Consider the following 27023-nt stretch of genomic DNA (forward strand, 5'->3'; position numbering starts at 1 on the left):
GAGCTCGATGCTGCTGGCAGCCTGGCACTGCCTGGGTACTGCGGGCAGAAGACCCGACCCGACCCGAAGAAGACCCGACAGTTTCACGTGCGCACCCTCTCTCGGCCCTCGAGACTCGAGAGAGCGGAATAGTCGCGGCCAGCCCCACACAATCGCTGCAGGTTTTTATAGGACCGCCAGCCAGCCAACGGTACTGCTAACAAATCGAACGGCGCAAGCAAACTCGCCACACCACTCGACAATGACGACACAAACAGCTTTTTGCTGCCGCCCCGAGTAACTTGAGGGACCGAAAGCGCCACGCCTGGCCAAACCAAGACACGAGCAAATACTAGACATGAAACGTAAAATAGATACGCGTTGCACCCGGAACAAGTTTTATCACGGGTATCTAATCGGAGAGATTTTGCTACTCAATTTGAACCAAAGCTGTTCTTCTGTGGACCGTGTCGAGAAATTAGGCCCCAGCTGACTGCTGCTAACTGAGCGACAGTTGGGAATTAGGCCCCAGCTGACTGCTGCTAACTGAGCGACAGTTGGGAATTAGGCCCCAGCTGACTGCTACTAACTGAGCGACAGTTGGGAATTAGGCCCCAGCTGACTGCTGCTAACTGAGCGACAGTTGGGAATCAGGCCCCAGCTGACTGCTGCTAACTGAGCGACAGTTGGGAATTAGGCCCCAGCTGACTGTTGCTAACTGAGCGACAGTTGGGAATTAGGCCCCAGCTGACTGCTGCTAACTGAGCGACAGTTGGGAATTAGGCCCCAGCTGACTGCTGCTAACTGAGCGACAGTTGGGAATTAGGCCCCAGCTGACTGTTGCTAACTGAGCGACAGTTGGGAATTAGGCCCCAGCTGACTGTTGCTAACTGAGCGACAGTTGGGAATTAGGCTCCGGCGACAGCTGACTAAGCGGACTGTGCGCGTAACTTTGGTCAGGTGACCGTGAGAGAGACACAGCTGATCGGCGCGCCGAGCGGGAACGAGACACAGCTGATCGGCGCGCCGAGCGGGAACGAGACACAGCTGATCGGCGCGCCGACCGCGACAGAGACACAGCTGATCGGCGCGCCGAGCGGGAGCGCACACTGAGCGCCGAACAAAGCCGTCCTCCGACACAGAGAGGATGACTGGGTCGTCCGGCCGCCCCTCAGCGTGCACCGCGGTGGACCGGGGTCACCTGCACCCGGCCGATGACTGGCCAAGGCACACCACGCACGTGCAGAGCGCATCCGCACAAGGAACAGGGCCGACTGAGTCAGAGGGAGGGGAGGGGTAGAGAGGGGAGCAGAGGGAGAACGGCGGTAGCAGATAGAGCGGAGCGCTGGAGCATCCCGTACAGACAGGATGTGTAGCTGGAGGACCAGTGTGCTGACTGGTGACTGGTGAGTCATAAAAACTGCTGACTACGCACAGTTCACAATGACCAGTTCGACCTACTGCCCCAAAATCACGGGCCAGTACAGAGTGAATAAAGAACACCAGTGTCCTTTATTCACTCTCGTCTTTTGGACACTTACTGACCCCAGAGTCCAGTGCCCAGCCCAGGCAAGTTCGACCCACTGTCCCAGGTGCAACATCGTCCAATGTCCCGCCCGGACCAATTCAACTAGCCGACCCCATATCCAGTCACCCAGTGTACTGCGCGACCCACTGATCACCAGGGTCCAGTTTCCAGACGTCCCGTGAAGTCCCACCCAGTGGCCCTGTACCTCAGTGTCCAGTCCGGTGCACTCATCCTGTCCCCAGTGTCCAGCACCGTCCAGTCCGCCCCGTCCCACTGACCTGGTAGTCGGGTCCGCCGAACATGATGTGCCGCTGCTTGGAGCCGGCGCTGGCCGGGCTGCTGGGCGGCGGCGTGCCGGCGCCGGCGGCCAGCGCGGCCGCCTCCTGCTGGCGCGCCAGCAGCTCCTCCAGCTGGCGGCGCCGCTCGAGCTCGCGCTCCATGCGCCGGCGCCAGGCGTCCTCACGCTGCGCCATCAGCTCGGCGCAGTGCTGCAGCGTGGACAGCACGCCCGACGTGGTCGCCTGTCGACAGACAGTCAGGACAATCAGACTCCGACCACTAGACAGGGAAGCCTGCCGACACAACGGGCGATCTGCCCTGTCCACTAGATCGGACAGCTAACCGATATATAGCAGTCATTCCGTCCACTAGACCGGACATCGGGGTACTCCCGACTCGGAAAGGCGACTAACTCCGGATAAGGAGAAAATATTAGGAGGGAACGATATCTTCTTTGAGAAACATTGGCCTGATGAAATATTCACTATTCAGAGTTCGATTCGATTAACTGGAATGAGTACATTTTCCCCTCTGAGGAATTTGAGCGGCGTAAATGCCTACATAAGAACAGCAGCCCACCGGCCACTATTATAACCATTTTCTTCGTCCAAATACCAACATTCAATGGTGACATGAAAAAAAAAACGATAGGAACGGAAATGTTTGATATTGCCTTTTAGGACAAAGTTCCATTTCGATTCAAGCCCTTGAGTAACCTATCACGAGTTTTGCACCGGCATTAGCGCAACTATGCCCTAACCTTGCCGGTGTTAACCGTATCCAAATAAGAGAACACCGACATGCTACCGGCTTTTTTACCCTTAGTCACGTAGCGTTCACGTCATGAGATTTGTCAAAATACCGACATGCACATAGCACAATCCCCATCCTTTACATATTGCGCAGGTGGTGGTAAAAATCAGGGTGTAAAAATCACCGGTAGTCGGCCGTACTTGGATGTCGGTGACGCGACAGAAACATCTTAACAGCAGCTAATTGATTGATAATGAGTGGAAAGCGGACGCATTTCTACACAGGCGTTATCAATGTATGTAGATTTTGCTATATCGACAATATGTACGTATCCGATGTAGCAATATGGACATCGACAAAATGAATTGATTATTACCGTGCAATAAAGATGAGATTCACTCGAGTCGCAGATCTCCTCAGCAAGCAAAAGGCACGCTAATTTCAAAACCTATGACGACATAGCTACTTCAGAGTACATCGAACGTCCGCTTCGAGTACCGATCGTAGTCTTGTTTCGACTTTCGTCGCTGTTCGAACACGTTCTATTCACCTTAAACGTGATGGCCTCTCCTTTGAAGTCGATCGGATCCAGCCCCTGCGCCTGGAACGCCTCTCGCGATGGAGTCGGTGCTGAAACCGGTCGCAAAACAGCGGCGTAAGCGGCACGCTACTTCCAAAGTTGGGGCGAAGAAAGAGCGCTTGGACACATAAATACACATAAATACCACGTTATGCTAAGCTGTCACACCATACGTTATCATGCAGCCAACCCTTTCGTTAGATAAGTAATCAAAATGAACATTACAGCTGGAAGCTGATTCGATGAAGTCAATGATAACATGGATTGTCGTTTTTATGACATTTTATGAACTAGTACGTCATCGTAGTCCGACATCAACAAATAGCTTCGAAGCATTTAGATCATTCATCATATTAAAGCATTACCTAGAAGAAAAAACTCACAGCGACATATGCGTGAGCCAAGCGTTTAAAACAAGCCAGCGCTGGGATTCAAGATTCCTTGCGATCTGGTTGTCATTGCCGTCTCGAACAGCTTATTATTTATGGTCACCACCTTGATAAACTGGCCTCAGAATCCGGCCACGAACATTTGATTGGGCACTATCGTCATTTCCTGCCACCAACCGGCACACGGGTAAATCTATGAATCATGCACATGTGCTATCGCCTCACGCCTGCCAACGGACGGATGTCGGTTCCACCCGACCCCACCGCAAACGCCGGCTACAGACAACCCCACCCTGGTGCCCCACATATTCCGAACCACGGATTCCGACCGTGCGGGTCCATGGTCGGACAGCAAACCTACACCCGTGCACCTGAGCCTCGACTTGCATCCCACATCGGCCGGGCTCACTGCCAAACAGCACACCCATCCCGGTGTCCCGAGCGCCACTTACGGGCTTTGGCGGCGTCACCTCGCGTCTCCGTCGGCAGGGCATCGTCGTCGCTATCACTCCAGGCTGCGACGCACAGCACAGTGCAGCGTGAGCGCGAGCAGCGCACCCAACGGGCATGGGCAGTAGTTCACCGAAACTTAAATGTCGTTCCACATTGAGCCAACCCAAACTAATGCGTACTCAAAATGAACGAATGCTGTCGTGCTTCCCCGTTCCCATATGAGTTGCACTACTAAACCACATGCATACCCTCGTGCTGAGTCAGTCACCGGTGTCCCCTCCCCTCCCGTCCAGCCGTTCGTCATTGTACGAGCGTCATACGCCCACACCCCAGAAACAGCTCACCTGGGTGTCCCACGCCGTGGCCGCGGCCGGCGTCCGTGACCGAGATGCAGGCGTCGAAGTAGTTCTGCATCGTGTCCACCTGGCGCGTCAGGATGTCGCGGAACGTCTCCAGTTCCTCGACCTTCTCCCGCAGACCTGGCGGAGCGAGAGCAGAGCCGCTGACACCCGACGCCGCGACGACAGCGGGGCGAGGGAGCGCAGAAATCGCATGTATTCAGAAAAGTTCCGTGATTTATCAGTTTTTGCTCATTCACGTAATTTTTACAAAACACTGTGACATACGCACTCGCACAGCGACACTGCGTACAAGCGCATGTGTAAACATTGCCTCGCACACTCCGCTTCTGTGGCTTAGTGTTTTAGCATATCACTTGACATCTGCGCTAAGCGTCCCAGACACCCTGGGTGCTCTGTGACAGCGGCGGATACAGACTAGTAGGTGGGGGTGGCGACCGGCACAGACGCCATCGTTTCGCCGCAGACGGCCGTACCTTTGCACCATTTGACGCCGGAGCCGGACAGCGTATTGGATGTGAGCGAGAGCGCCGAGCCGTGCCGCTTCAGACTGTTGGCGCTGCCATACGCCGAGTCCGCCTGTGACAGAGTAGCGATAAGTCAGCACAAATTCTCACATTTCCAGCGATTCAACGACCACTATCTGATAATTTACTAATAGTCCCGTCCATTTATCAGGGCTATATGATATCTCTGGTAATCGCAATGACAAGACGCGCGCATGTGTAGATTATCCCTATCTTTGCCTCTCACAGCATGCATAAACAAAAACTGTCACGGCAGGAGAGGGGTGGTCCAAACACGGTCATATTATCGTATCATAACGGAAAAGATGAGAATACCGCCAACTATGATCAAATAATACATACACATAACAGACAAATAGGTAGAACAATTGTCACATCTCATGACCAGACCACTGTTGGTGGACGACACAGGGGCGGTATCAGCAGTCGGGCGGGGTGGCCACTCACGCATTTGGCGCGCTCGATGGCCTCCATCCAGCGGTTGCGGTCGTCGAGCGCGTTGGAGCGCAGGTACCACACCGAGTCGCCCACGCAGACGTCGAACCGACACTCATCGAACTCGTGAGGCTGCCGGAGACAGCGCGGCGGTCAGGGGCGGCTTACACAGACGGAAAATGATCGGGACGGGCCGAGACAAATCTGGTCTACAGAACCACACACAGGAAAGCGACCTAAACCAACAAAGGTCGTTAAATTGTTGAGATTCACTGGATAAATCACATGATTCTGTTGATAGTTGGTGACCTCAGACCTGAAGTCAAAAAGTTTTTGCATCATGAACCAAACCAAGGCAAGGAAAGTTGCGCTGGGACACTAATTGTGGAGGAGGCTGCTAGGCTGTCATGACTGGCTGCCACGGGAGGCTGTAGGGCTGCCCCCAGTGCCCAGTCTCCGAAGCAAGCACCGCCGCCGAGCAGCGTTCCCGACCACCAGCATCCCCACCTTGATGACAGCTTTGAAGACGCTGATGGCACCGCGACAGCCGACGCCCTGCTCGTGCTCAGACTTGTAGTAAGAGAGTGTCCCTGTCAGGAGACACAAACAGGGCATCAGGGCACCCGAAAATTTACAAGCTATACAAATACATAAAGACTGCTTAGTTAACCTTAGATATATGTATATTACTGTCTAAGAAGCACACTGCACAACAACTTACGATTGAAGAAAAATATTGATGGGTAAGAAACTAGTTTTTTTTACAACACACACCACAAGAAATGACAAATGACACATACCATTTGATAGAACCATCCAGCGACTTTGCCAGCCATGAATGTAATTTGTCCATTTACTCAGAGACCCTTCATAGGCAAGAGGTGCATTCTGCTGTTCCATTTCTTCATCTTCATCACTCAAGTTAATAGTGGGGTCGTCCATGGTTGCCTAAAACAAAACAAGAGTTTGCCATATTAGCAAACTTTTGAGGCTGAAGCTGAAACATGGCCTTCTAAATGGTACATCACACTGCACAAAAAGGTAGTGCATTTAAATGAACTTTTGGATATGGGCAGTCACAGGTCCTTGCACTGTCATGTCAAGAATTGGTTTTCAAACAGCACATTCTAAAAAAATCACACTTCACTACAAAGTCAGAGCATGGGTCAAAGCTCATCTTGGCCTCAGCTATGGATGCACACCAGTCTAAAAAGTAACTACCTACTTATCTACCTAAGGCAATTTCAAGAGCATGTTAGTGTGAGTACTGATATTGCTGGGTACCTATGCCACTATAGACTTACTACAATATAGTGGAGAAATTCAACATGCATAAATTTGAAATTATGAGTGGAATGCTGCATTGCTGCTAAGCCTGCTGTAGTATTTCTACCACTCTTCCCTGGCCCAAAACAATAAAACATTGGGGATATGGTGGTCAGAACAGGAACCTTTGCATTTTTCATGAATGCAGATTTCTGAAAGCAGTGGTGCCAATTTTGGATTGATCTTCAGAATCCAGCCTAGTTGGTGTGAATTATTACAGACCATCATCTCTACCCCTGGCTCATGGCTGCAGGTTCATTATGATTGATTTTCCTTGCTGCCAAGTGCCAGTATTTGCTGTTTACTGCAAATAACAGCATGTTATGGTGCCGCCTATTAGACTTATAAGAGGCACCATGCCAGGTACCTATGTAAAAGAGGTCAGTAGATAATTTATGACTATAGCACACCAGCCCCTCACTGCTGATTAAATGCGCTTGCCTCACATGATAGTAAAAGGCATGCTAGCTTAATATCAGCATTGTGCAAAAAAATACTCAAAAGTTAGGAGGGTATCTAAACACATAAAAAATACAAAACACCTATCTACCTACTTAGGTAGGCATTAACTACATATATATATATATATATATATATATATATATATATATATATATATATATATATATATATATATATATATATATATTATATATTATATATATATATATATATATATATATATATATATATATATATATATATATATATATATATATATATATATATATATATATATATATATATATATATAGTTAATGCCTTCCTAAAACCACCTGCTGTTAACTACCGTTCTATTGTCCACGAGGAGCTGAAAGAAATGAAGGAGCGAGACAAACGCAAACAATCTGTGATTATCAAAGGGCTAAAGGCAACCTCTGGTAGTGACCTTGCTGTAAAGTTTGAACAACTGACAGAGCAGCAGATGGGCAGAAAGGTCAGTCTCTGACATTTCTGCCATCTCAGGTCACACCGGTATCTACCGAGCAAAAATCACTGATGATGAACTCCGCAGGACTGTGCTGGAGAAGGCAAAAACCTTACGGAACACAGAGTACAATGACGTTTATACTCCAGAGATCTCACATATGCCCAAAGGGCAGAACTTTTTGCCCGTCGGAAGGCCAGGCGGGAGGAGCTTGCACAGACCCAGGATCCAGCCGGGGATGGTCCCCAGAATAGAACTGGCCCCCGGCCCTCTGCTTCTGGGGGAGCTCCCCCACAAGATGCTCAGGGAAACTAGTGCCCATCCCAGACTGTACTGGCAACCTTCAAAATACTAGTGTTATGAAGTTTATGTTGACAAACATCAATGGGTTGCCATCAAAATTCAACTTGCTTAGGGAAAATACCACAAAGCATAGTTGGGACATTATTTGTGTTACAGAGACCCATCTGCTTCCTCATCTTCTCAGTTCCATTGTTGAACTTCCTGAGTACTCACTCATTCGTCATGATACAAGTGGGCATGTATATAAGCATGGGGTATGCTGCTATATTCATAATAAACATACCTTTGACACAGTGTCTCATCCCCTTGCAAATGTTCTTTCCTTTCGTATTACTTTACTGAATATCTATGTACTAATTGTGTACAGAGCCCCATCAAATTCGATGGAATCAAACCAAGTGCTAAATGAGTACATTCTTAACTTCTGTAGCGGCAAAGAGGTCATCTTGTTAGGCGATTTTAACTTACCTGCAGTTGATTGGTCCAGCCTGTCTCTCCACTGTCCCCCCCTCGAACAAATGTTCCTCAACACTTGTCTCTCCCTTGGCCTCCACCAGTGGGTTACCGAAGCAACCTATCCCAGGTCGGGCAATATCCTCGACTTAGTCCTCACCACTGAGCCTGATCGGATTGGATCCATCAGTGTGATGGCTCCTCTACCAGGCTGTGATCATTGCCCAGTGTCCTTTGACTACATATTTGACAGCGCTGCCTTAGCTGATACGATGCCACAAACTCAGTTGCCTAACCAGAGAGATTGGCACAAAGGAAAGTTTAGATTAGCCAACCAACTGTTGAGCGAAGTCAACTGGGACTTCGAACTGGCTTACTGTGATGTTGATGCATCCTACAATAAATTTTCCATGATCCTCAAGCAGGTGACAACTGAATGTGTCCCTCTTAAATCCCCAAGAACCTGTACGCCACCTTGGTCTACCAGACCTCCTACTAGCCTTATTAACCGGAGACATCTTGCTTGGTCTAAGTATAAGTCGGCTAGGAAGCAGCTTGGCCGCCACTCTGGACTGGCCCGTAGTAGCTATGCCACTTTTGCCAATCTTAACCAGCAGTGCAAAACATATGCAGTCAAAGCCCAAGCTCAGTATGAAGAAAGTCTTATCCTGAGATCCCAGGATCACCCGAAGCTCCTTCACTCCTACCTTCGAAAGAAAAAGACAGGCCGACCCACTGTGGGCCCACTCACCTTGCAATCGGGCCAACTCATTGACGACCCTAAATCCATGGCAGACCAATTTGCAGACTGTTTCTCCTCTGTGTATAGTAGGTCCGTCCCAAGGCATCCACATCCTCACCAGCAATCAGATGGATTGCTTGAAAACATCACCTTGACTCAGGACCAAGTTCTTCAAGGTCTTCTCCACCTTGATGGCAGTTCATCCATGGGGCCCGATGAAATCCACCCCCTTCTCCTGAAGAACTGTGCCACTCACCTAGCATACCCTCTGACTCTCATACTCAACCGATCCCTCCAGAATGGGTCCTTGCCATCTGCCTGGAAAACCTCTCTGGTTGTACCTATATTTAAGAAAGGGGCGAGATACAACCCTCTCAACTACCGCCCTATAAGCCTTACGTCTGTTCCATCCAAGCTAATGGAGAGGATAGTTTGTAAAGAATTAATGTCCTACCTCGAATCCCAAGAACTTCTGAACCCTCACCAGTTTGGCTTTAGATCAGGTAGATCTACTGTTGATCAGCTTCTCCTGGTTTATGACATGGTGTCAAGACAGACTGATTTAGGTGCAGTTAATGATGTGATTCTATTTGATTTTAGCAAAGCGTTTGATGTGGTGGTGCACGACCTTATTATCGATAAGCTGTTCAGCCTTGGGATTCGCAGTAGATTACTAGAGTGGATAACCTCCTTTCTTAAAGATCGAGTTATGAAAGTGTGTATCAAGGGCCAATCAAGTCAGCCTAAAGCAGTGCTGAGTGGTGTCCCACAGGGATCTGTTCTTGGACCCATCCTTTTTCTTATTTATATTAACAGCATTGCATCCCAGCTAAAGAGCAACTACAAACTGTTTGCCGACGATTTAAAAATCTATTCTTGTACAGACTCCAATGGTCGATCAGATGTAAATGTTCTTGCATGCCAAGACGTACAGGAAGACATTAACATTCTTCATGCAACAGCCTTGTCTTGGGGTCTTAACTTTAATGCAGATAAGTGTGTAGCACTCCGTTTTGCTAGATCTTCTCCAGGACTGGACCAACCCTCATACTTTCTAGACGGAAAACGGATACCAGTAGAAGTCAAGGCAAAGGACTTGGGTGTTCTTGTCGATGTCAAGCTTAAATTTCACGATCATATACAGGCTACCGTCCATAAGGCAGGGGGGATGGCTGAAAGTCTTTTAAAATCCACAGTTTGTCGATCCGCTAACTTTATGCTTTTTCTATTTTTGTCTCATATCCGACCGATTCTTGAATATGCGTCATGCTTGTGGAACACTGGGTATGTGCAAGATCTTCGTGCGCTTGAAGGAGTCCAACGAAGGTGGACAAAACATATTGACGGCATGGCGGGCCTTGACTATGGAACACGCCTAAAAAAGTTGGAACTATATTCAGTGTATGGTAGGCTTCTGCGGGCTGACCTGATCCTGTATTGGAAAATATTTAATGCTCAGTCCTGCATCCACCCCAATGACTTATTTCACACACCTCCATGCTCTAGAACCAGGGGCCATCGTCATAAGATACATATTCCCTCCACTGTCACTGATACCCGGAAGCGATTTTTCTCTGTCCGATGTATTCCGCTATGGAACTCTTTACCGCCGGATGCCGTTTGCGCACCCAATCTCAGAGCGTTCAAGCGTGCAATAAACACTCATTTGCAAAATGAACTATATAAGTTCATAGAATAGGTATGCACTGTATTATCCGTGTATTATCTCACAGCGCTCAAACGTGCAGTAGACTTTCACAGAATGAACTCTATGAGCATGGAAACAGGTGTACACTGTATTATCTTATATATACTTATCGGAAATTCTTATCGATTCTAGCAAAACTTGTTAGCACTGTGTAACCTGTTAGGCGCATGATTCCAGTCAAGTCTTGCACGACATTACCATATGACTGGCTTAATTTTTGGCTGGCGCGTCTTATATGTGTAGGGTTCTGTCTATCCTCTAGCCTATCCTTCCCTGCCTATTTACAGACTTGATGGAACCCAATGAGGTAAGAGCATGAGGTAAGAGCACACTCTTGACATTGGCAAATGGCAGGGCTGGCAAAGGGTCAAGTCACATGTGTTTTAGTGAAAGAGACAACTGTGAAAGAAGCTATGCATGCGAAAACATCTTGCTTTAAAAATAATTTATTTAGGTACTGACATAACAGGATGCCACTTCGAGGTTTTACAAGTGATCGAAAGTGATGTTAACATTTCATTTGTCAGATGAAGATAAAAGAATGTGTGGATGCAGGATGGGTGGTGTTTCACCAGTGATAGCAGCACTCTGCTATTCCATTTCGCGAGCTGACGACACACCTGTGGTAGTGACTAGTGTTGGAGCAATGGGCTTGTTGACATCTCCATGGAAACCCAATTTCACATGTGTAATAGCAGCGTGCTGCTTTCATCAATGAAACACCACCATGGAATGTGGATACGCAACACCGAAGATCTAAAAGGTAAAATACTTAAATCAAAGAGGGATCGAGACAGGTGTAGGACACCTCAAAGCAGGCAGCTTCTATTACTATTAGCAAGTTAGGTAACTCCTGGATGACAATCAAACAAAAATTATAGAGCCCCTCAAAAAGAATGCACACAAACACCCATGCACCAAATATCGCCCAGTCTTGCCTAAGAGCAAAGAACAACGCCCTAAACCCACGAAGGAAACCACACAAACAACACGCATTGGGTGATAAACCAAAGTCAAGGATCCAAATAAAGATGTGTAAAGTTTTTGAGGAGCTCAGGAATTTGGACCAAGCGTTTTACTGCAAATGACGTAATTATTTATAACCTTACTTTTATTGCATCGATTTCTTTGAGTTGTACCACAACACCCCAATAATTATAATAAATAATAAATTATAAATGAAAAACTATCCATATTTAGTATATAAAACAAACAAAATTAAATTGACACAATTTTTGAAAATGTCCAATCGTCTGAAACTATGCGGAGGCAATCGCGACTTATTTGGGTTATTGATCACTACAAACAAAATTCGAATTTCATTTCAATTTGATTTTGGTTTGGATTCCAATTCGGTTTGAATTTCGAGCGCGTGTTTCTCGTGGTAGTTTTGCAGTTTTGTGCATTTTCTTATGTGCAATTAGTGCCCTGATGTGCAAGATGGTGGATAAATGGAACAATGAAGTGAATGTAATTCAAATTGCTTAGGTGGGTATGTTGTATGCTTGCACTTTGCACCATTTCAATTTGTTAACTGCTGGCAAAGAAATAAAAACAACTCAAAATAAGCAAGAAATGGAGCGGACTCATAGCTAAATTGGACCCATCTTATTTATCCCTGTGAAATGCTAATATGTGTCAAGATTGTGTTTGATCATTAATCGTTAGTCTTAAAGCAGGTGTCACACTTCAACTTGTTTTTTGCAACCAAGGAGAGGTGCTATAGGTACACAGAGATGCTTTCTTATCAAACCAACCCAAACCTAACCAAGCCTGATGGTTTATCTAGCCTTGACTTGACCTAACCTTACCTACAACCTACAAAACCTGCCACCTAGGTATCACCTAAAACTTAAACCTACCAGCCAAAATCTAAAATCTACAATCCAACCTAAAGTGCCTCTCCTTGGTTGCAAAAGCAAGTGTGATGCCTGTTTAACTTATACCCATTAATCAATATAATTCAGTAGGTACATTCTTACTAATGACAATTACTGATGTCTGGCAATGTAGTGAGGTAGGTACCTACCTACCCAGGCAACTACCTATTTAAACTACCTAACTACCTACCTATTTTAATCTCTTGGAAGTTGAGCTTTTGGGCACAATCATTCAAGAGCAGCTGATTCTAAGAACTCACTTGCTGGCTCTTGTCTCTTGATGTTTACCTTGGTTAAATATTGCACAAATAACCTTTTTCATAATTTGATCAAGTATTAATTTGCCCTTCATCAATAAACTAATTTCTTGATTATTGCTGTTCTGTCCGAACAAAGTCCATATTAGAACGATGGCGCGAGACAAAAGGCGCATGAAAAATGAAATGTGTTACACTGATGAAAAATGTGAAGAAATGATAACTGGGGAAAAAGGAATTTGAAATTTGGCTCAAAACTTGGTTCATTGTGGTATTGTTATTGCTTTGGCTCGACGAATGAATGAAATGTTTGCTTGCGTTTCCGTTTTTTCTTGATTGGAAAGATCCGGCACTTTTGTTTAATGTTGCAGACACAACATTATGGTCCTCCGGGCCGGATCCAGAATTAACGTAACGCACTTAAGCATTTGAACTCAGAACTTGCATCAGTATTTAGATTTTGAAACATATGCGCATAACGCTGTAACGAACTATCGTAACCAATGCAGAACTATTATTTTAAGGTTTGAGGACTTTTAACGAGTTTCATATTTTCGTAACGTAAAAATGAGCGGAGATACGAGTACGTCGGAGGCCAGCCTGAAGACGAGGAGTGAGGCTGGAACCAGCACCTCAACAGCCAGTGCCAAGCGCAGGAAGGCTCAGGTGTCCCAGTTAAAGGCGCTGCAGGCCAGACGAGCGGCTGATGAAGCTGAACGAGCGCTGGAGTCACGAAGACGGGCGGCCACCGCTGCCGCCGCCGCTGCTGAGGCTGAGGCCCAACTCGTGATACAGGAGGCCCGGGCAGAGGCTCAGAGGGCTGCTGACGCCGCCGAAATCGATGCTTTAGAATTGCGGCTCATGGAAGACGACGATTTGAAGTCCCAGTCCCCGAACGATTTGGTATTTGAAGATAGAGACAGAGAGGGAAATGGAGCGCCGGCAGACCCTAGGCCGCCCTCCGGTGTCATATCAAGACACGGTCAGATGCAGCAGTTAACCGATGTGAATCAGATACGATCTCAGTCCGCTGCAGGGCCCCAGCGAGCTCACCTGCCTGAACAAAATGCAAATGCTGACGCCCGGGAACGCACGGAGCGCTGGCTGAGTGAGCTGCCGTGCGGTGACGGCCAGCGCCGGACCTCATCACTGCCCAAGATAACGCTGGACGAGTTTGATGGCTCTCCACTCGAATGGCCACGGTGGAGCGGACTTTTCCGGGCTCTGGTGCATGATAACGGCGCTCTCTCAGACACCGAACGTTTGACCTACCTGCAGTCTTGTCTGACAGGCGAAGCGAGAGAAGCAGTGCGTGGGCTCTTATGTGACGGCAACATGTATGAAGAGGCACTGAAAGAGCTGGATATGCAATTTGGGGACCCTCGCGCGGTTGTAACAGCTACCCTTGATGGTGTCCTCAAGCATCACTCCATAAAGGAAAATGATGTCGAGAGCCTGATGCGGTTCTCTCGCGCCCTCCACGCCGCCGTCAGTGTTCTGTCCGCCAGAGGTTTCGAAGCTGACCTCGCTGCAGTAACAAACCTGGACCAGGTCCTAGAAAAGCTGCCAAGGTCACTGGCTTGGCAGTGGGGCCAGGTGGAGCTGAAGATGGCACCACGTCGTCCCACGCTGGGAGACGTTGACCAGTGGCTGAGACCGCTGGTGCTGGCTGGTCGCCGCGCGCTCAGTGTCTCTAGACAGCGGGAGGTGATGATGCCCAGAACGCAGCGGGTGGCTCCGGCAGAGCCAGCCGGTCGACGGAGAGGCAGCAGCCAGCGCACCACTCTGGCTACAGCGACGGCAACAGAGCCCGCTCCATGTCCGGCCTGCGATGGAGAGGCGCACAATCTGGATTGCTGTCCAGTTTTCAAAGCCATGGCGCCAGTCGACCGCCTGCAGCTCGCGCGTGACAACAGACGCTGTTATCGCTGTCTCGGCGAGTCACACTGGGCCAGCCGGTGTCGAAAGAAGTTGATCTGTGGAGAGAACGGCTGTCGTGGGAAGCATCACCCACTGCTGCATGTGCCCGATCACTCGAGTCGGCGCTCAGAGGAGCAGGATGCTCCAGCACTAGCTGCTGACCAGCCGAGAAGTGTGATGGCGACAGCCTTGGATGCAACGAGCGGGCCACGTAAAGCACTGCTGCAAGTGGTTCCCGTGAGAGTACTCGGCCCAGCTGGGAAGTTCGTCGACACGCACGCGCTGCTCGACTCGGGAGCGGACACATCATTATGCATTGAGAGCGTGCTTCGGGATCTGTTGGTGACTGGGTCGACGGAGAAGCTCACGCTCGGTAACGTTGAGGGTACCGGCATGACCCGGGCTACAATGAAGGTGTCACTGCAGGTGGCTCCGCTGTCGGCAGACGGGCAATGTGAGCCTGTAAAGGTGCCCGAAGTCTTCTCCGTTCCCCAGCTCAATATCCGGCCGCAGAGAGTCGATTGGTCAAAAAGGGCTCAGTGGAAACACCTGGAAGGCATCTCGATTCCAGACACCAACGGACGGAAGATTGAATTACTCTTAGGTGCTAATGTGCTGGAGGCGATTCTCCAGCGGGAGGCCCGAGTAGGTGGGCCAGGCCAGCCGGCAGCCATCCGGACGTATTTTGGGTGGTGTCTGACGGGCAGCGTGGCACAGCTTCTACCGGTCGGCTCCCGAGAAGTGCTGCATGTGGCCCACCGCTGTGAAGGCGAAGAGAAGCTGCAAGCTCTAGTGAGAGACTTCTGGTCTACTGAGGCTTTTGGAACAAGGTACAATATGAAGCAGCCTCGCTCTCATGAAGATCGACTGGCGGAAGAGATGATGGAGTCCACCACCAAGTGGAGAGGTGACAGGTATGAAACCGGCCTTCTGTGGAAACCTGATTGCGCCCCCCTGCCCAATGACCGTAGCATGGCCCTGCGCCGCCTCGAATCTACGGAGAAGGCGCTCCGACGAGCACCAGAAAAGGCTGCAGCTTACCGCGGCACTATGAGAGAGTATCTGGATAAAGGCTACGCCCGTCTGCTGACCGAAGAGGAACTACAGAAGCATCATCAGAGGTGCTGGTATTTGCCGCACCACGCGGTAACCAGCGCGAGCAAACCTGGTAAATTCCGGGTGGTGTTTGACGCAGCGGCGAAGTTTGCAGGCACATCTCTCAACGAGAATTTGCTAACGGGCCCAGACCTGCTGAAACAAATCCCAGGAGTGCTGCTTCGCTTCCGCCAGCAGCCAGTGGCTCTTATCGCCGATATTGAGCAGATGTTCCTGCAGGTGGCGGTCCGAGAAGAGGATCAGCCGGCACTCCGGTTCCTGTGGCGGGATCTAGAGACAGACAGACCCCCGAGCACCTATCAAATGGACCGGGTCATCTTCGGAGCTCGCTCGTCACCCGCCTCAGCGAGTTTCGTATTGAAGAAGACCGCAGAAGAGAGGGCTGAAGACACTCCCTAGGGTCGTAAAGCAGCAGCCATCGTGGTAGAAGACTTCTACATGGACGACATGGTAACTTCAGTCAACAGCCCCGCCCAGGCGAAAACTATCGTAATCGAGGTGACAAAGCTGATTTCAAGAGGCGGGTTCCAGCTGCGAAAATGGCTCAGCAATGATAAGTCTGTCCTCGCCGGAATTCCTGTGCAGGAGCGGGCTCCCAGTACAGCTGACTTAGAGAAGACACTGCCAACTGAGAAGGTGTTGGGTGTCACCTGGGATGCCGAGCAGGATGAGCTTAGCAGCACGGCGCCCAGTGAGCTGGCTAATGTGCGGCAGCCGGCAACGAAGCGAGAAATACTGCGCGTCGTGGCGTCTATTTTTGACCCACTCAGATTCACCTCGCCGTTTGTGCTTCTAGCCAAACTGCAGCTGCAAGCACTCTGGTCTTGCCAGCAGGGCTGGGATGACCCACTCACCACAGAGGAATCTGATCGATGGGCGGCATGGATGGAGGAGCTGCCCCGGCTGAGTGACACCAAGCTGCCAAGATGGTATGGCGTTCAGGAAGAAGCCCCTCTGAGAAGAGATCTCCACGTCTTCTGTGACGGATCTGAAAAGGCTTTTGGAGCCGTGGCGTACCTGCGTCACGAGTACTCAGACGGAACCATTCACTGTGCGTTTGTCATGGGCAAGTGCAGAGTCGCACCGCTCAAGAAACTATCTATCGTACGCCTGGAAACTCAGGCAGCCGTGCTGGCTGTGCGTCTGGCAGCGTCGGTTGTCCAAGAGCTCACTGAAGAGGTGCACCGAGTGGATGATTTGGAGGCGATTACGCCGAACCATCTTCTGCTCGGCCGACGGGTGACTTGTCTGCCACCTGGCGTCTTCGACAACGGCGAGTCTGCGAGCAGGAGGATCTGGCGACAAACACAAGCTCTGACAGACCAGTTCTGGACCAGATGGCTGAAGGAATATGTTCCCAGCCTGACCTGTCGCCGCAAGTGGACAAGAGACATGCGGAACTTGGCGCCCGGCGACCTGGTTTTGATCGCAGAAGATAACGTGCCGCGGGGTCAGTGGCCCCTCGGCAGAGTGATCGAAGTGATGCCCGGCCCTGACGGCCGGGTGAGGTCAGCTCGTCTGCGCGCTCGTGGTGGTACAGTGCACCGACCGGCCACCAAGATATGCCTTCTCGAGGAGGCGAGATAACTGCTGACGGTGTCCAGTGATACCGGCGTCTCACGCGCGCATGCGCGTGGAGGGGGGAGGATGTTCTGTCCGAACAAAGTCCATATTAGAACGATGGCGCGAGACAAAAGGCGCATGAAAAATGAAATGTGTTACACTGATGAAAAATGTGAAGAAATGATAACTGGGGAAAAAGGAATTTGAAATTTGGCTCAAAACTTGGTTCATTGTGGTATTGTTATTGCTTTGGCTCGACGAATGAATGAAATGTTTGCTTGCGTTTCCGTTTTTTCTTGATTGGAAAGATCCGGCACTTTTGTTTAATGTTGCAGACACAACAATTGCATTTAAATTTTAAGTGATAATCCTTAACAATGGTAGACAAGAGAATTTACATTACAACATAGGTACTTTCTCATCCTGCATCTTATCTAAGAGGAATTAGTTCAATCTGGCTTCCCAATAAGGACAGTGAAGTCGGTAATTTTAGGCAGCAAACTCACTCTTTATTCACAATAGTATGGTGTAGGAAGCCCTCTGGTCTACTGAATATTTAGATTCTGAATTGAAATATTAAGTATTCTAGTTTATATATTGCATGATTAAATTTGAATTCCTTGAACTGTGTCCCCAGTAAACATGCCGACGTCGGCCCGACGTCGGCCGACGTCGGGGTGACGTCGGCATCTCGGCATCGGCATGCCGACGTCGGCCCAATGTCGGTCCAACCTCGGCACGACGTCGGCTGGATGTCGGGTATGCCCGCATGTTCCGACGTCCAGCCGAGGTCCAGCCGACGTCGGGCCGACGTCGGACCGAGATCAATTGCTGAGGTCCAGCCGACGTCGGGGCGACGTCGGACCGACATCGGCCGCTGTTTTGACCGTTAAAATAATATAAAATGCATGTTTCACGTTTCATAAAGAGCTTCTGTATCCAAAATATCCTCAAGAAACTCAAATCTTCCTCTACGCCGCAACCCCCTGATCCGGACTGGACGGGAAACTTCATGCCATTTGGGATTGCCCGTAAGCCGAGCTCGCCCGTAGCGGGGTGCGATGAGTGCTTGGGGGCTGCTCGGCCTATCCTTTGGTCAGGCTCAGCCCCGGCAACTCACCAGGGTCGGGCCCCCGGCCCAGTTCATATAGAAAGGCCAGTCGGCAAGTGTCACTTTGCCAAAGTGCCACTTATCAAAGGGACACTTTGGGAAACGTTGGTGCAGGTGTGTAAGGGTGGCTATATGAATCCATTTGTGGGGTCGCCCTTTCCAATAAGTGTCACGTAACAGCAATGGGACTCTATATGAACTGGACCCAGGGTGCTCGCCAAGAAGACCAATGTCTCTATCCGATCATCCTTCCGGCTCTGAAATGGTCTTGTCAGACCGAAAGGGCATAACCCAACAAAACAAACTAAGTCCACTATCTGGCTGTGGATGTAGTGGTTAGCGCACTAACCTCGCGTTCAAATGACACGGGGTTCGAATCCCATCGCCAGCTGATGATTTTGGCGCGTTGTCCCAGTAAACATGCCGACGTCGGCCCCGTCGGTCCAACGACAAACGATCTCGTCAACCTCGGCAGACGACCTCGGCCCGACGCCCCGACGTCGGCTCGACGTCGGCTGGACGTCGGTACATGCGGGCGTACCCGACGTCCAGCCGATGTCGGGCCGAGGTTGAACCGACTTCGGGCCGACATCGGCATGTTTACTGGGTCCTTTATCATGCATAATATAAATGAAATAACTGAAAAATGTCACATTTATTAAAGTCACTGTCAGTGCTTTCCATTGTTTTTTAACTGAAATTTTTTCATGAATCATGATGAGGTATCACTTGTCAGACATGTTTAAGTATTGAAAATGACCTTGGTAGCCCACTGCCAAGCCAAGTGGACCTTTTTTGTCTTATGCTTTTTATCTTTTTATGTAGAAGGGCCCAAGTAAAAGCATTAAAAGCAGTTCCTGCCATTTTGTGTTAGACATGGATTACTGCTAGGTATGGTGCCATTTGAGAAGGCAAAACTAAAAAGTGGACAGAATTAGATCAAGAACTGTCTTGAAATCGAAAATTGATTTCCCTCAACCAATATATACACTAAACAAATATATTTTCAACTCAGAAGTCTATTGTATTTAATTTTTACCTCTGTGGTGTGTGCCAAAAAATGTTTTATCAATGTATTGTTATCACCCCATACCATACTAACCAAATTACTGACCTGAAGTTCCCAAAAAGACATAGGAAAAGGCATTGGGGTTCTTTAGGTTGTGGGATGAACTGGCGGATGTTTTGAAAGGGAAATGGTTTAGTTACACTCTACTCCAATGTCCTGTTCATGTTGGCAGGTGATGGACGGCACGGACGGCGGGCCGCCTGCCGCTCCGTCTCCCGGAGACGGGCTGTCCAAGGCGGCCGAGCTGACCGCAGATGTCAACCAGAACGTGGTGGGCGAGCTGCGGCGGCTCCAGCTGGCGTTCTGCCGCCTGGCGCCGCGGCCCGGCGTGGAGGCCTTCTACCGGGACGGACTGGGCTGCGACTTCTGGGCAGCGGAGCCGGCTCCGCCAGTTCCCGCCGACTCGAGTCCGTCTGCTCCGCCAGTTCCCGCCGACTCGAGTCCGTCTGCTCCGCTAGTTCCCGCCGACTCGAGTCCGTCTGCTCCGCCAGTTCCCGCCGACTCGAGTCCGTCTGCTCCGCTAGTTCCCGCCGACTCGAGTCCGTCTGCTCCGCCAGTTCCCGCCGACTCGAGTCCGTCTGCTCCGCCAGTTCCCGCCGACTCGAGTCCGTCTGTTCCGTCAGCTGCAGACGTCTCGAGTCCGTCTGCCCTGCCAGTTGCAGACGTCTCGGGTCCGGCTGTCCCGCCAGCTGACTCCGCCGACCCGGGTGAGCCGGCGCCGCGACAGCTGCCAGGCCAGAGCCGTCCCCCGGGCAGCTCCAGTCCCGCCCGAGACACCGCCCGGCAGCCGGGCGATGGCTCGGGTGGGACGGCGGCGGCGCCGGACGCCGCTGACCTCACCGGGGACTGGCCGGCGGCACCGGCCGGTCCCAGTGAGGTGGTGGCCTCCGCCTCCGCGGGGCGTGCTGCGGCTGTCAGCAGCGGCGCCGCGGCGGCTGTGGCTGAAGCCGACACTCAGGGCGAGCCGTGCTGGGGACGACATTACCGTCTGATCGCCGTGGAGCGCTGCGACCGGACGACGGACGACGACGATGATGACATAGAGGTGCTGTACGTGCGCAGCCCGCGCGAGCCGCTGCGGACTCCGAAGCCGGAGCCGGGCCTGTGGCCGGCGGTGGGCGCCATGGCGCCGCCGGACGCCGAGGGACGACGGCCGGGCGAGCTGACGCCGGAGCCAGGTTCGAGGCGCGCCGTGGGCTGGGCCGGCGACAGCGACGGAGAGGTGCTCGACCTGAGTCCCGGCTCCTCGATCGACCGACTGAGCCTGCCGGAGCTCCGCACACCGGGCAGCCATCTACAGCTCAAAGGCGACCCAGAGACCAAAGAAGCCGCTGCGAGTGTGGCTGACTCAGGACAGGAAACACGATCTCAACCGGCCACTTCTACCGCAGGCGAGTGGCATGATGGCCAGATCTCACAATCGGAAGATGGAGTGGCCACCATTCATATCTGTGATCCGTTACCTCAGGAGGTCACCTTTAACCCCCTAAGCCTGAGGGTCGATGGCCAATTTCCTATTGAGGAGGGAGAAATCACTGACATCGCCTCCGATGGTGACTGCAGAACCACCGAGCCCACTTCCTCAGTCGGCAAGAAGCCCGCCGTGAAGACCATGGACGGAGACGACAGCAGTCAAGAGTCCATTCTGACAGGCGGGGCTTTGTCTTCTATCGACGAGCATGCCTTTGAGTATCTGCTCGGCAGTCAGGATTCGGACTCAAGCAGCCAAATGGCGTGCGCTAGCCAGTTGGATTTGTTGAAGGAGAGCTCCCAGTCAGGCAATGACTCGTCTGCGGGATCGGCGGTCTGTGGCGCCGCCGTATCCGACTCTGCCTCGTCCTACCGCAGGGGCAGGGGCCGCGGCCGCGGTCGGGGCCGCAACAAGGGTATGCGGGGCCGCGGCGGCGCTGGCCGCGGCGGCGCCAGTCGCGTTCCGCCCTCTCCTCTGGCCTCCTCCGACCAGTCGAGCCCCGGCTGCCGCAGAGGCCGACCCAGGAAGGCGGCCGCCACGGCCCCTGTCGAGAGGGTGATCAGTGGCGACCAGGAGGCGCCCGTGGTGCCGACCATCGCTGAGCGGCTGTTCCTGCGTAAGCGCACGCAGAAGGAGCGTCGCTCTCCGTCTCAGGGGCTGCCGGCGGGCCCGGCGGGGCGGTCGGCCAGTCCGGCGGGGCGGTCGGCCAGTCCGGGGGGGCGGCCGGCCAGTCCGGCACCGTCCGCGGCCGTGACGCCGTGCCGGGTGAAGGTCGAGATGCTCACACGAGACTCGGCCAAAAAGCTGTGTCGCCGACATGGTCTCAAGGTTGGTAAGTCCGTAAAAAGGTGCCTAAAGCTACGCAAGATGATAAGTCGTGCTAAAGACCGTGTAAAGTCGCTGATGACGTCGAAGTTGACCCACTCGGAGCCCGGTGTCGCGGCAGATGGAGGGGAGCCTCCTGGTGAGAAAGCAGGTACATCCGAGAGCAAGACAAAGGTACCGGAAAACAAGACAAATGATTCCGAGCCAACAGTCAAGACACCTGAAGGAAAAGCCAAGGCGTTGAAAGATGAACTATTGCTGAAAGGTGAAAAACTGTTGGCCGAAATTAAGGTGACACCTGACGACGAGACTGACGCGTTGGAAGGAAAGACAAAGACGACAAAAGAGAAAAAGATTATTAGAGATACGAGAAAAACGTCAGATGGAAAAATAATATCGACTAAGAAGTTCGAGACGGAACAGAACATCTCTGTCCACAATGGCGATGGCGACGCCAAAATGAAGCCGCCAGGAGTCACTTCAACCCAAAAAGGTGACAAGGGCAAGGGGCAGAGCTCTGCTGCTGCCAAAGTGGAGCGTTCTTCATCATCCACCGCACTGAAACCTTCGTTCGGTGAGCAGCTTGCAGCGGCTGATCAGAGCGCAGATTCACGATCGAACAAAGCCACTAGAAAACGGATCGAGGCTCCGTCCCCTGAGGCCTCTGCGGCCTCCAAGCGGACCAAAGCAACGTCGCCAAAACTCCTCTCGAAGTCATCAAAATCTTCCAAACTGACGGATCATCTGAAGATCAGACCGCTGGACAAGAAGGATGGTGTACGGAATCTGAGGATCTCAACGTCGCGGTCGGGCAGGGACGGTCGGCAGGTGAAGCTGGCGGGAGGACGCGGCGGCAGCTCCAGGGAGCTGTCCGAGCTCTGTGACGACGAGCTGAGCGACGCCTCCACCACCGGAACCCCCAGCGCCGACGAGGCCGACAAGTCCACCGACATGATGTCCATCCTCAAACGGCTGACGGCGCGCACACTGCGCGGCGACTTCAAAATCCCCAAACGCCGTCTGGCGGACAAGCCCGCGGAGCCGGAACGACCGGCGTTTGAAAACTTCACCATCACTGTACCGGACAGCGGCGGCGGCGCCAGCTCTGAGGATTCGGCGGCGGCCGATCAACGTCCGCGCCAGCCGAGTCCGGCTCCGGCGGCGACCTCTGACGGGCCGGAGACCGACAGTCAGCCTCTGCTGCCTCCGCCGCCGCCTCCCCCAGCCATACCGGAGCTGCCGCCGTCGTTACCGGAGCTGCCGGAGCTGCCGCCGCCTCCGCCTGAGCTGCCGGACTTGCCTCCTCCGCCGCCACCGGAAGAGCCAATTCCGCCGCCGCCTCCACCACCGGAAATGCCACTTCCGCCGCCGCCGCCGCCTCTGATGCTGCCGCTGCCGCCACCGGTATTGCTGCATGAGTTGCCGCTGCGGCGACCGGTCGGAGAGGGCTGCAGCGACACGACAGTGCCCGTTTGGGAGCCGTGGCAAGACCCGCCCCCAGACCCGTGGCCAGTGACCGGGGCCGAGGCGTGTGTGTCGAGCACACGGTATCCTTCATCGACAGCCACGTCAGTGGGGTACTCAGGGACGTCAGCGCCGTACCCCGCGGCGTCAGCCACGTCAGTGGGTTACTCTGGGTCGTCAGCCACGTCAGTAGGGTACTCAGGGACGTCAGCGCCGTACCCCGCGGCGTCAGCCACGTCAGTGGGTTACTCTGGGGCGTCAGCCACGTCAATGGGGTACTCTGCGACTTCAGTCACCTCTATGAGACCGCCGGCGGCCGCCGCTCCTGCCAGCGACCGTCCGAATGCGACCATGGCGAGCCGTCTGGGACACCCGGCTGGGCCACCCAGCGGTCGACTCGACCACGGGTCACGCGCCGGCACACCGGCAGTCTGGCTCCGAGAGCCGCAGGAGGCGGCGGCGGCCGCGTCCGGTCCCGAGAACGGCGCGCCGTCCACGAGCTCCCACGGCTCCGAGGAGCAGGACGAGCTCGTGGTGCTGGATGATGACGTGGAGGGCATTCCTGCAGAGCTGGAGGTGCTCAACTGCAGCGGCCTCGGCGAGGTGGTGCTCATCCCCGAGGACGTGGAGCCGCCCCCGCCGGCCGAGCGGCCCGCCTACGAGTTCCGCGAGTTTGTCAGCGACGACCCGGCCGAAAATGCCGACAACGGCGCCGCCGAGTGGGAGGTGATGCGCCGACTCTGCACGGACAGCGACCGGTACAAGTTCGTCCGGCAGCGCTGGCGCAACACCGAGATCCCCGACCCGCACCGGTGCCTGACGTACCACGGCTACCGGCGCCTGCTGGTGCGAGCCAACCTGCTGCGCATGGGTCTGGCGGGCGGCCGGTCCCGGGACCCGAGCCAGGCGCACCGTGGCCGCGGCCTGAAGCGCACCCTCTCCTCGACCAGCATGGACAGTCGGCCGGCCGGGAAGCGGCAGCGGCTGGCAGCCGGCTGCGCGTTCGTAGCCGACTGGCTGCTGGAGCAGGGCCGCACGCTGCGCACGGCCGGCCGCGTGGTGCCCTCCCTGCAGGTGGCGCGCCGGCGCATGGAGCAGGAGGCGCTCCGGTTCTGCCGACAGCTGGCCTTCAACATGCAGCTGACGCCGTCACAGCGCCAGTGGGAGATGGACATGCTGCACGAGCGGCAGCGGCGCGAGCTGCAGCTCGAGTTCGGGCCGCGCACGCGCCGCGCCGCCCACCGGCTCAACGCCGCCAAGGCCGAGACAGAGACGTTCTTCCGGTTCTACACGGGCCTGAACAACACGGACGCGGAGAACGCCTCGTGGCTGACGGAGCCGCAGCGCCGCGAGGTGCAGGAGTTCGAGGAGTTTCTCGTCGGCCAGGACCGCGTGTACGGCGAGTGTCTCGACGAGGACTTTTGATATCGAGTCCGCTACTTTGTGTTCATATACTCGGCAGCTCTAGTGCCTGTGCTAATGAGGACAACATTCGTACTAGTCTTGCGAAAATGACAGGGAAAGTGGCCTTAAAACAAAGGAATGCGAGCTTGGTAAAGAATTGCTCACTTCTGTTGCAGCATGAATTGCAGTACGTTCGGTATTTTTTTCTCAGGTTAAGTGTAATGTACCAAACTAGGAGTGTACGAGTATGTGTACTGTAAGACAATTGACAAGCCAGTTCATCTATCATATGTATTTGAAATGCAGTTGCATTGCAGAGTGATTGCGCTGCTCAGTTGGCATTTGCCTCTGTATCCACATCCAGCGGAGCCTCTCACCACTCTCCCCGTAAACATCCGCGGATTGCCAGGACGATACTCACGGTTTATGACTCGGCCGAAGTGCCTGTGTTTGGAGTGTTTACTGGCCTATGTGATTCATGTTTCTATGCGTAACTGACGTCGCCCGATGGTGGAGCGACTGGTGTATGCCATGTTGCGGCGGTGTGCAGCGCTAAAAATGCGGTCGGACGCCAGCCTGACATCGGGGACACAGTGGAACGTGCCTTCTGATCTGCCGCGGGCTGTGTATACTCGTATAGTGTACCTGTCTACTGAATCATCTAGTGTACCAGTCTACCGAGTCGTCTAGCGTACCTGTAACCAAGTGCAAAGAAGCCGGAACCGAGAACGGAGCCGGGCTATTCGAGAGCTTACCGCTGTGATGGGTTAACCACCCGGCTGTGACTGCCGCGCCCCGAGCGGCGGCTGTGTGCGGGACGAGAGGTGCCGCCAGGGAGGGGCGGCGGCGATAGGCCCGCCCTGCCGCGGGGAGTTATGTTACGCGCGGGCGCTCAGCGTCACCGGCTGTCCGACCGCGGAGCTGTGCGATGTGCACCGATCTGAAAAATGCCCGTCGTATTGAAACCGTGAGTTCCTACTGTACTTATGGCATTCCTAGTGTTGTGAAAAGCCGCAGTGGCCTGACGTCTGCGCGTTTGTGAGCCTTTATTATCCCAGCAATACATACATGTTTTCGAAGGCCGTTTTTCCGATAACTAGAGCGCGTTGGTTCGGTGTTCCGTAGAAACGAATCCAAAACAAAACTGCGGGTCATAAGATTATCGTTCCGTTGTCTGTATTTGTCACGGTGTCACGTATTACGCGATAAATAGCATTCAGTCCCACATGTCAGCATTTACAAACACCTTGCATCTAGTGTTGCGGTGGGACAAAGACGCCGATAGTCTGCCCGGCCCGGGTCAGTCGCCGGTCTGGTCTGACGCCGCTGGTGACACAGGACGCTGAGCTGCGGCCGGTAGGGTCGGCGGTTTTCTCGTTTGGTCTGGGACGGATGTGAAGGTTTGGCTGGTTGGAACCTGTGTGAAGATACGATTGTTCTGTCGTGTAGGGCAGGTGCAGTTGTCCGGCCTTGGGACATTTGACATGGGACTGATTACTGATGGCGTGGATCACTGATGGTAGGTATCACCCGGCCTACTCTGGGGCCAGTGAGGTTCCCATTCGTCTAGTTCGTCTAAGATTTGTACCGGCTGGTCTAGTTTTGGTCTGGTCTGGAAACGAAGGGATAGTCGGACAAAGTCTGGGACCAGCGGGGTAACGATCGCCTTATCTGGGACTAGCGGCCGGTGGGGGTACGACTAATGACCGTCAGATCTGGTGTGAGGCCTGTAGGATTAGACGTTTGAGTTGCCGGGGTCTGGGACTGGTGAGCTAACCCTGGTGCCGGCGGCGGGTTTCTTATAGTCTGGGATAGAAAGGGTTACGAGTCGGTTGGTCTGGGATGGGATCGGTAGGAGTGCGAGTCGTTTGGTCTGGGACTGGTGGGGTTACGACTCCGACTCGTTTGATCCGGAATCGGTAGGGCTACGAGTCCTCTGGTCTGGGATTCGTGGATTCTGGTTGGTCTTGGATCGGTGAGGTTACGAGTCGTCTGGTCTGTAATCGGTAGGGTTACGAGTCGTTTGATCTGCAATCGCGGCCTGACGGTGGAGGCCGGCGTTAATCGACCAAACTGTGGTCGGCCGACCTCCATGCGGGCTCCGACTGTACGAGAGCCGGCACGGCCGGCCGCCGGCGGGCCTGTTAAATCGATGTGCCGCGCTGTCCGGAAGTGGCTCAGCGCCGCCGGCCGGCCGACCG

At 52.9% G+C, this 27023-nt stretch overlaps 2 protein-coding genes across 2 annotated transcripts; one reads left to right on the plus strand and one right to left on the minus strand.

Moving 5' to 3' along the window:
* Nucleotides 1–1785: 1785 nt before the first annotated feature.
* LOC122372604 (ceramide transfer protein-like) lies at nucleotides 1786–11740 on the minus strand (the record flags this gene model as incomplete). The annotated part of the gene is made up of 9 exons (XM_043350001.1): nucleotides 11681–11740; nucleotides 6083–6230; nucleotides 5790–5872; nucleotides 5295–5414; nucleotides 4797–4899; nucleotides 4306–4440; nucleotides 3961–4023; nucleotides 3090–3169; nucleotides 1786–2028 (listed from the first exon to the last, which is right to left on the minus strand). Coding segments are annotated over exons 2-9 (969 nt in total), but the record flags the coding sequence as incomplete, so codon positions are not given.
* A 300-nt stretch (nucleotides 11741–12040) lies between these two features.
* LOC122372615 lies at nucleotides 12041–25901 on the plus strand. Its single transcript, XM_043350051.1, has 2 exons — nucleotides 12041–12230; nucleotides 19831–25901. The coding sequence occupies exon 2, from the start codon at nucleotides 19834–19836 to the stop codon at nucleotides 24841–24843; it is 5010 nt and encodes a 1669-aa protein (XP_043205986.1). The 5' UTR covers nucleotides 12041–12230; nucleotides 19831–19833; the 3' UTR covers nucleotides 24844–25901.
* The last annotated feature ends 1122 nt before the right edge of the window (nucleotides 25902–27023 follow it).

The sequence above is a fragment of the Amphibalanus amphitrite genome, unplaced genomic scaffold, assembly GCF_019059575.1.
Source record: "Amphibalanus amphitrite isolate SeventyFive unplaced genomic scaffold, NRLGWU_Aamphi_draft 001378F_arrow, whole genome shotgun sequence".
In the NCBI taxonomy this organism is placed as follows: Eukaryota; Metazoa; Arthropoda; class Thecostraca; order Balanomorpha; family Balanidae; genus Amphibalanus; species Amphibalanus amphitrite.

Coding starts and splice junctions, on each gene's coding strand:
- LOC122372615 (XM_043350051.1), top strand. CDS start 19,834: ATGGACGGCACGGACGGCGGGCCGCCTGCCGCTCCGTCTCCCGGAGAC.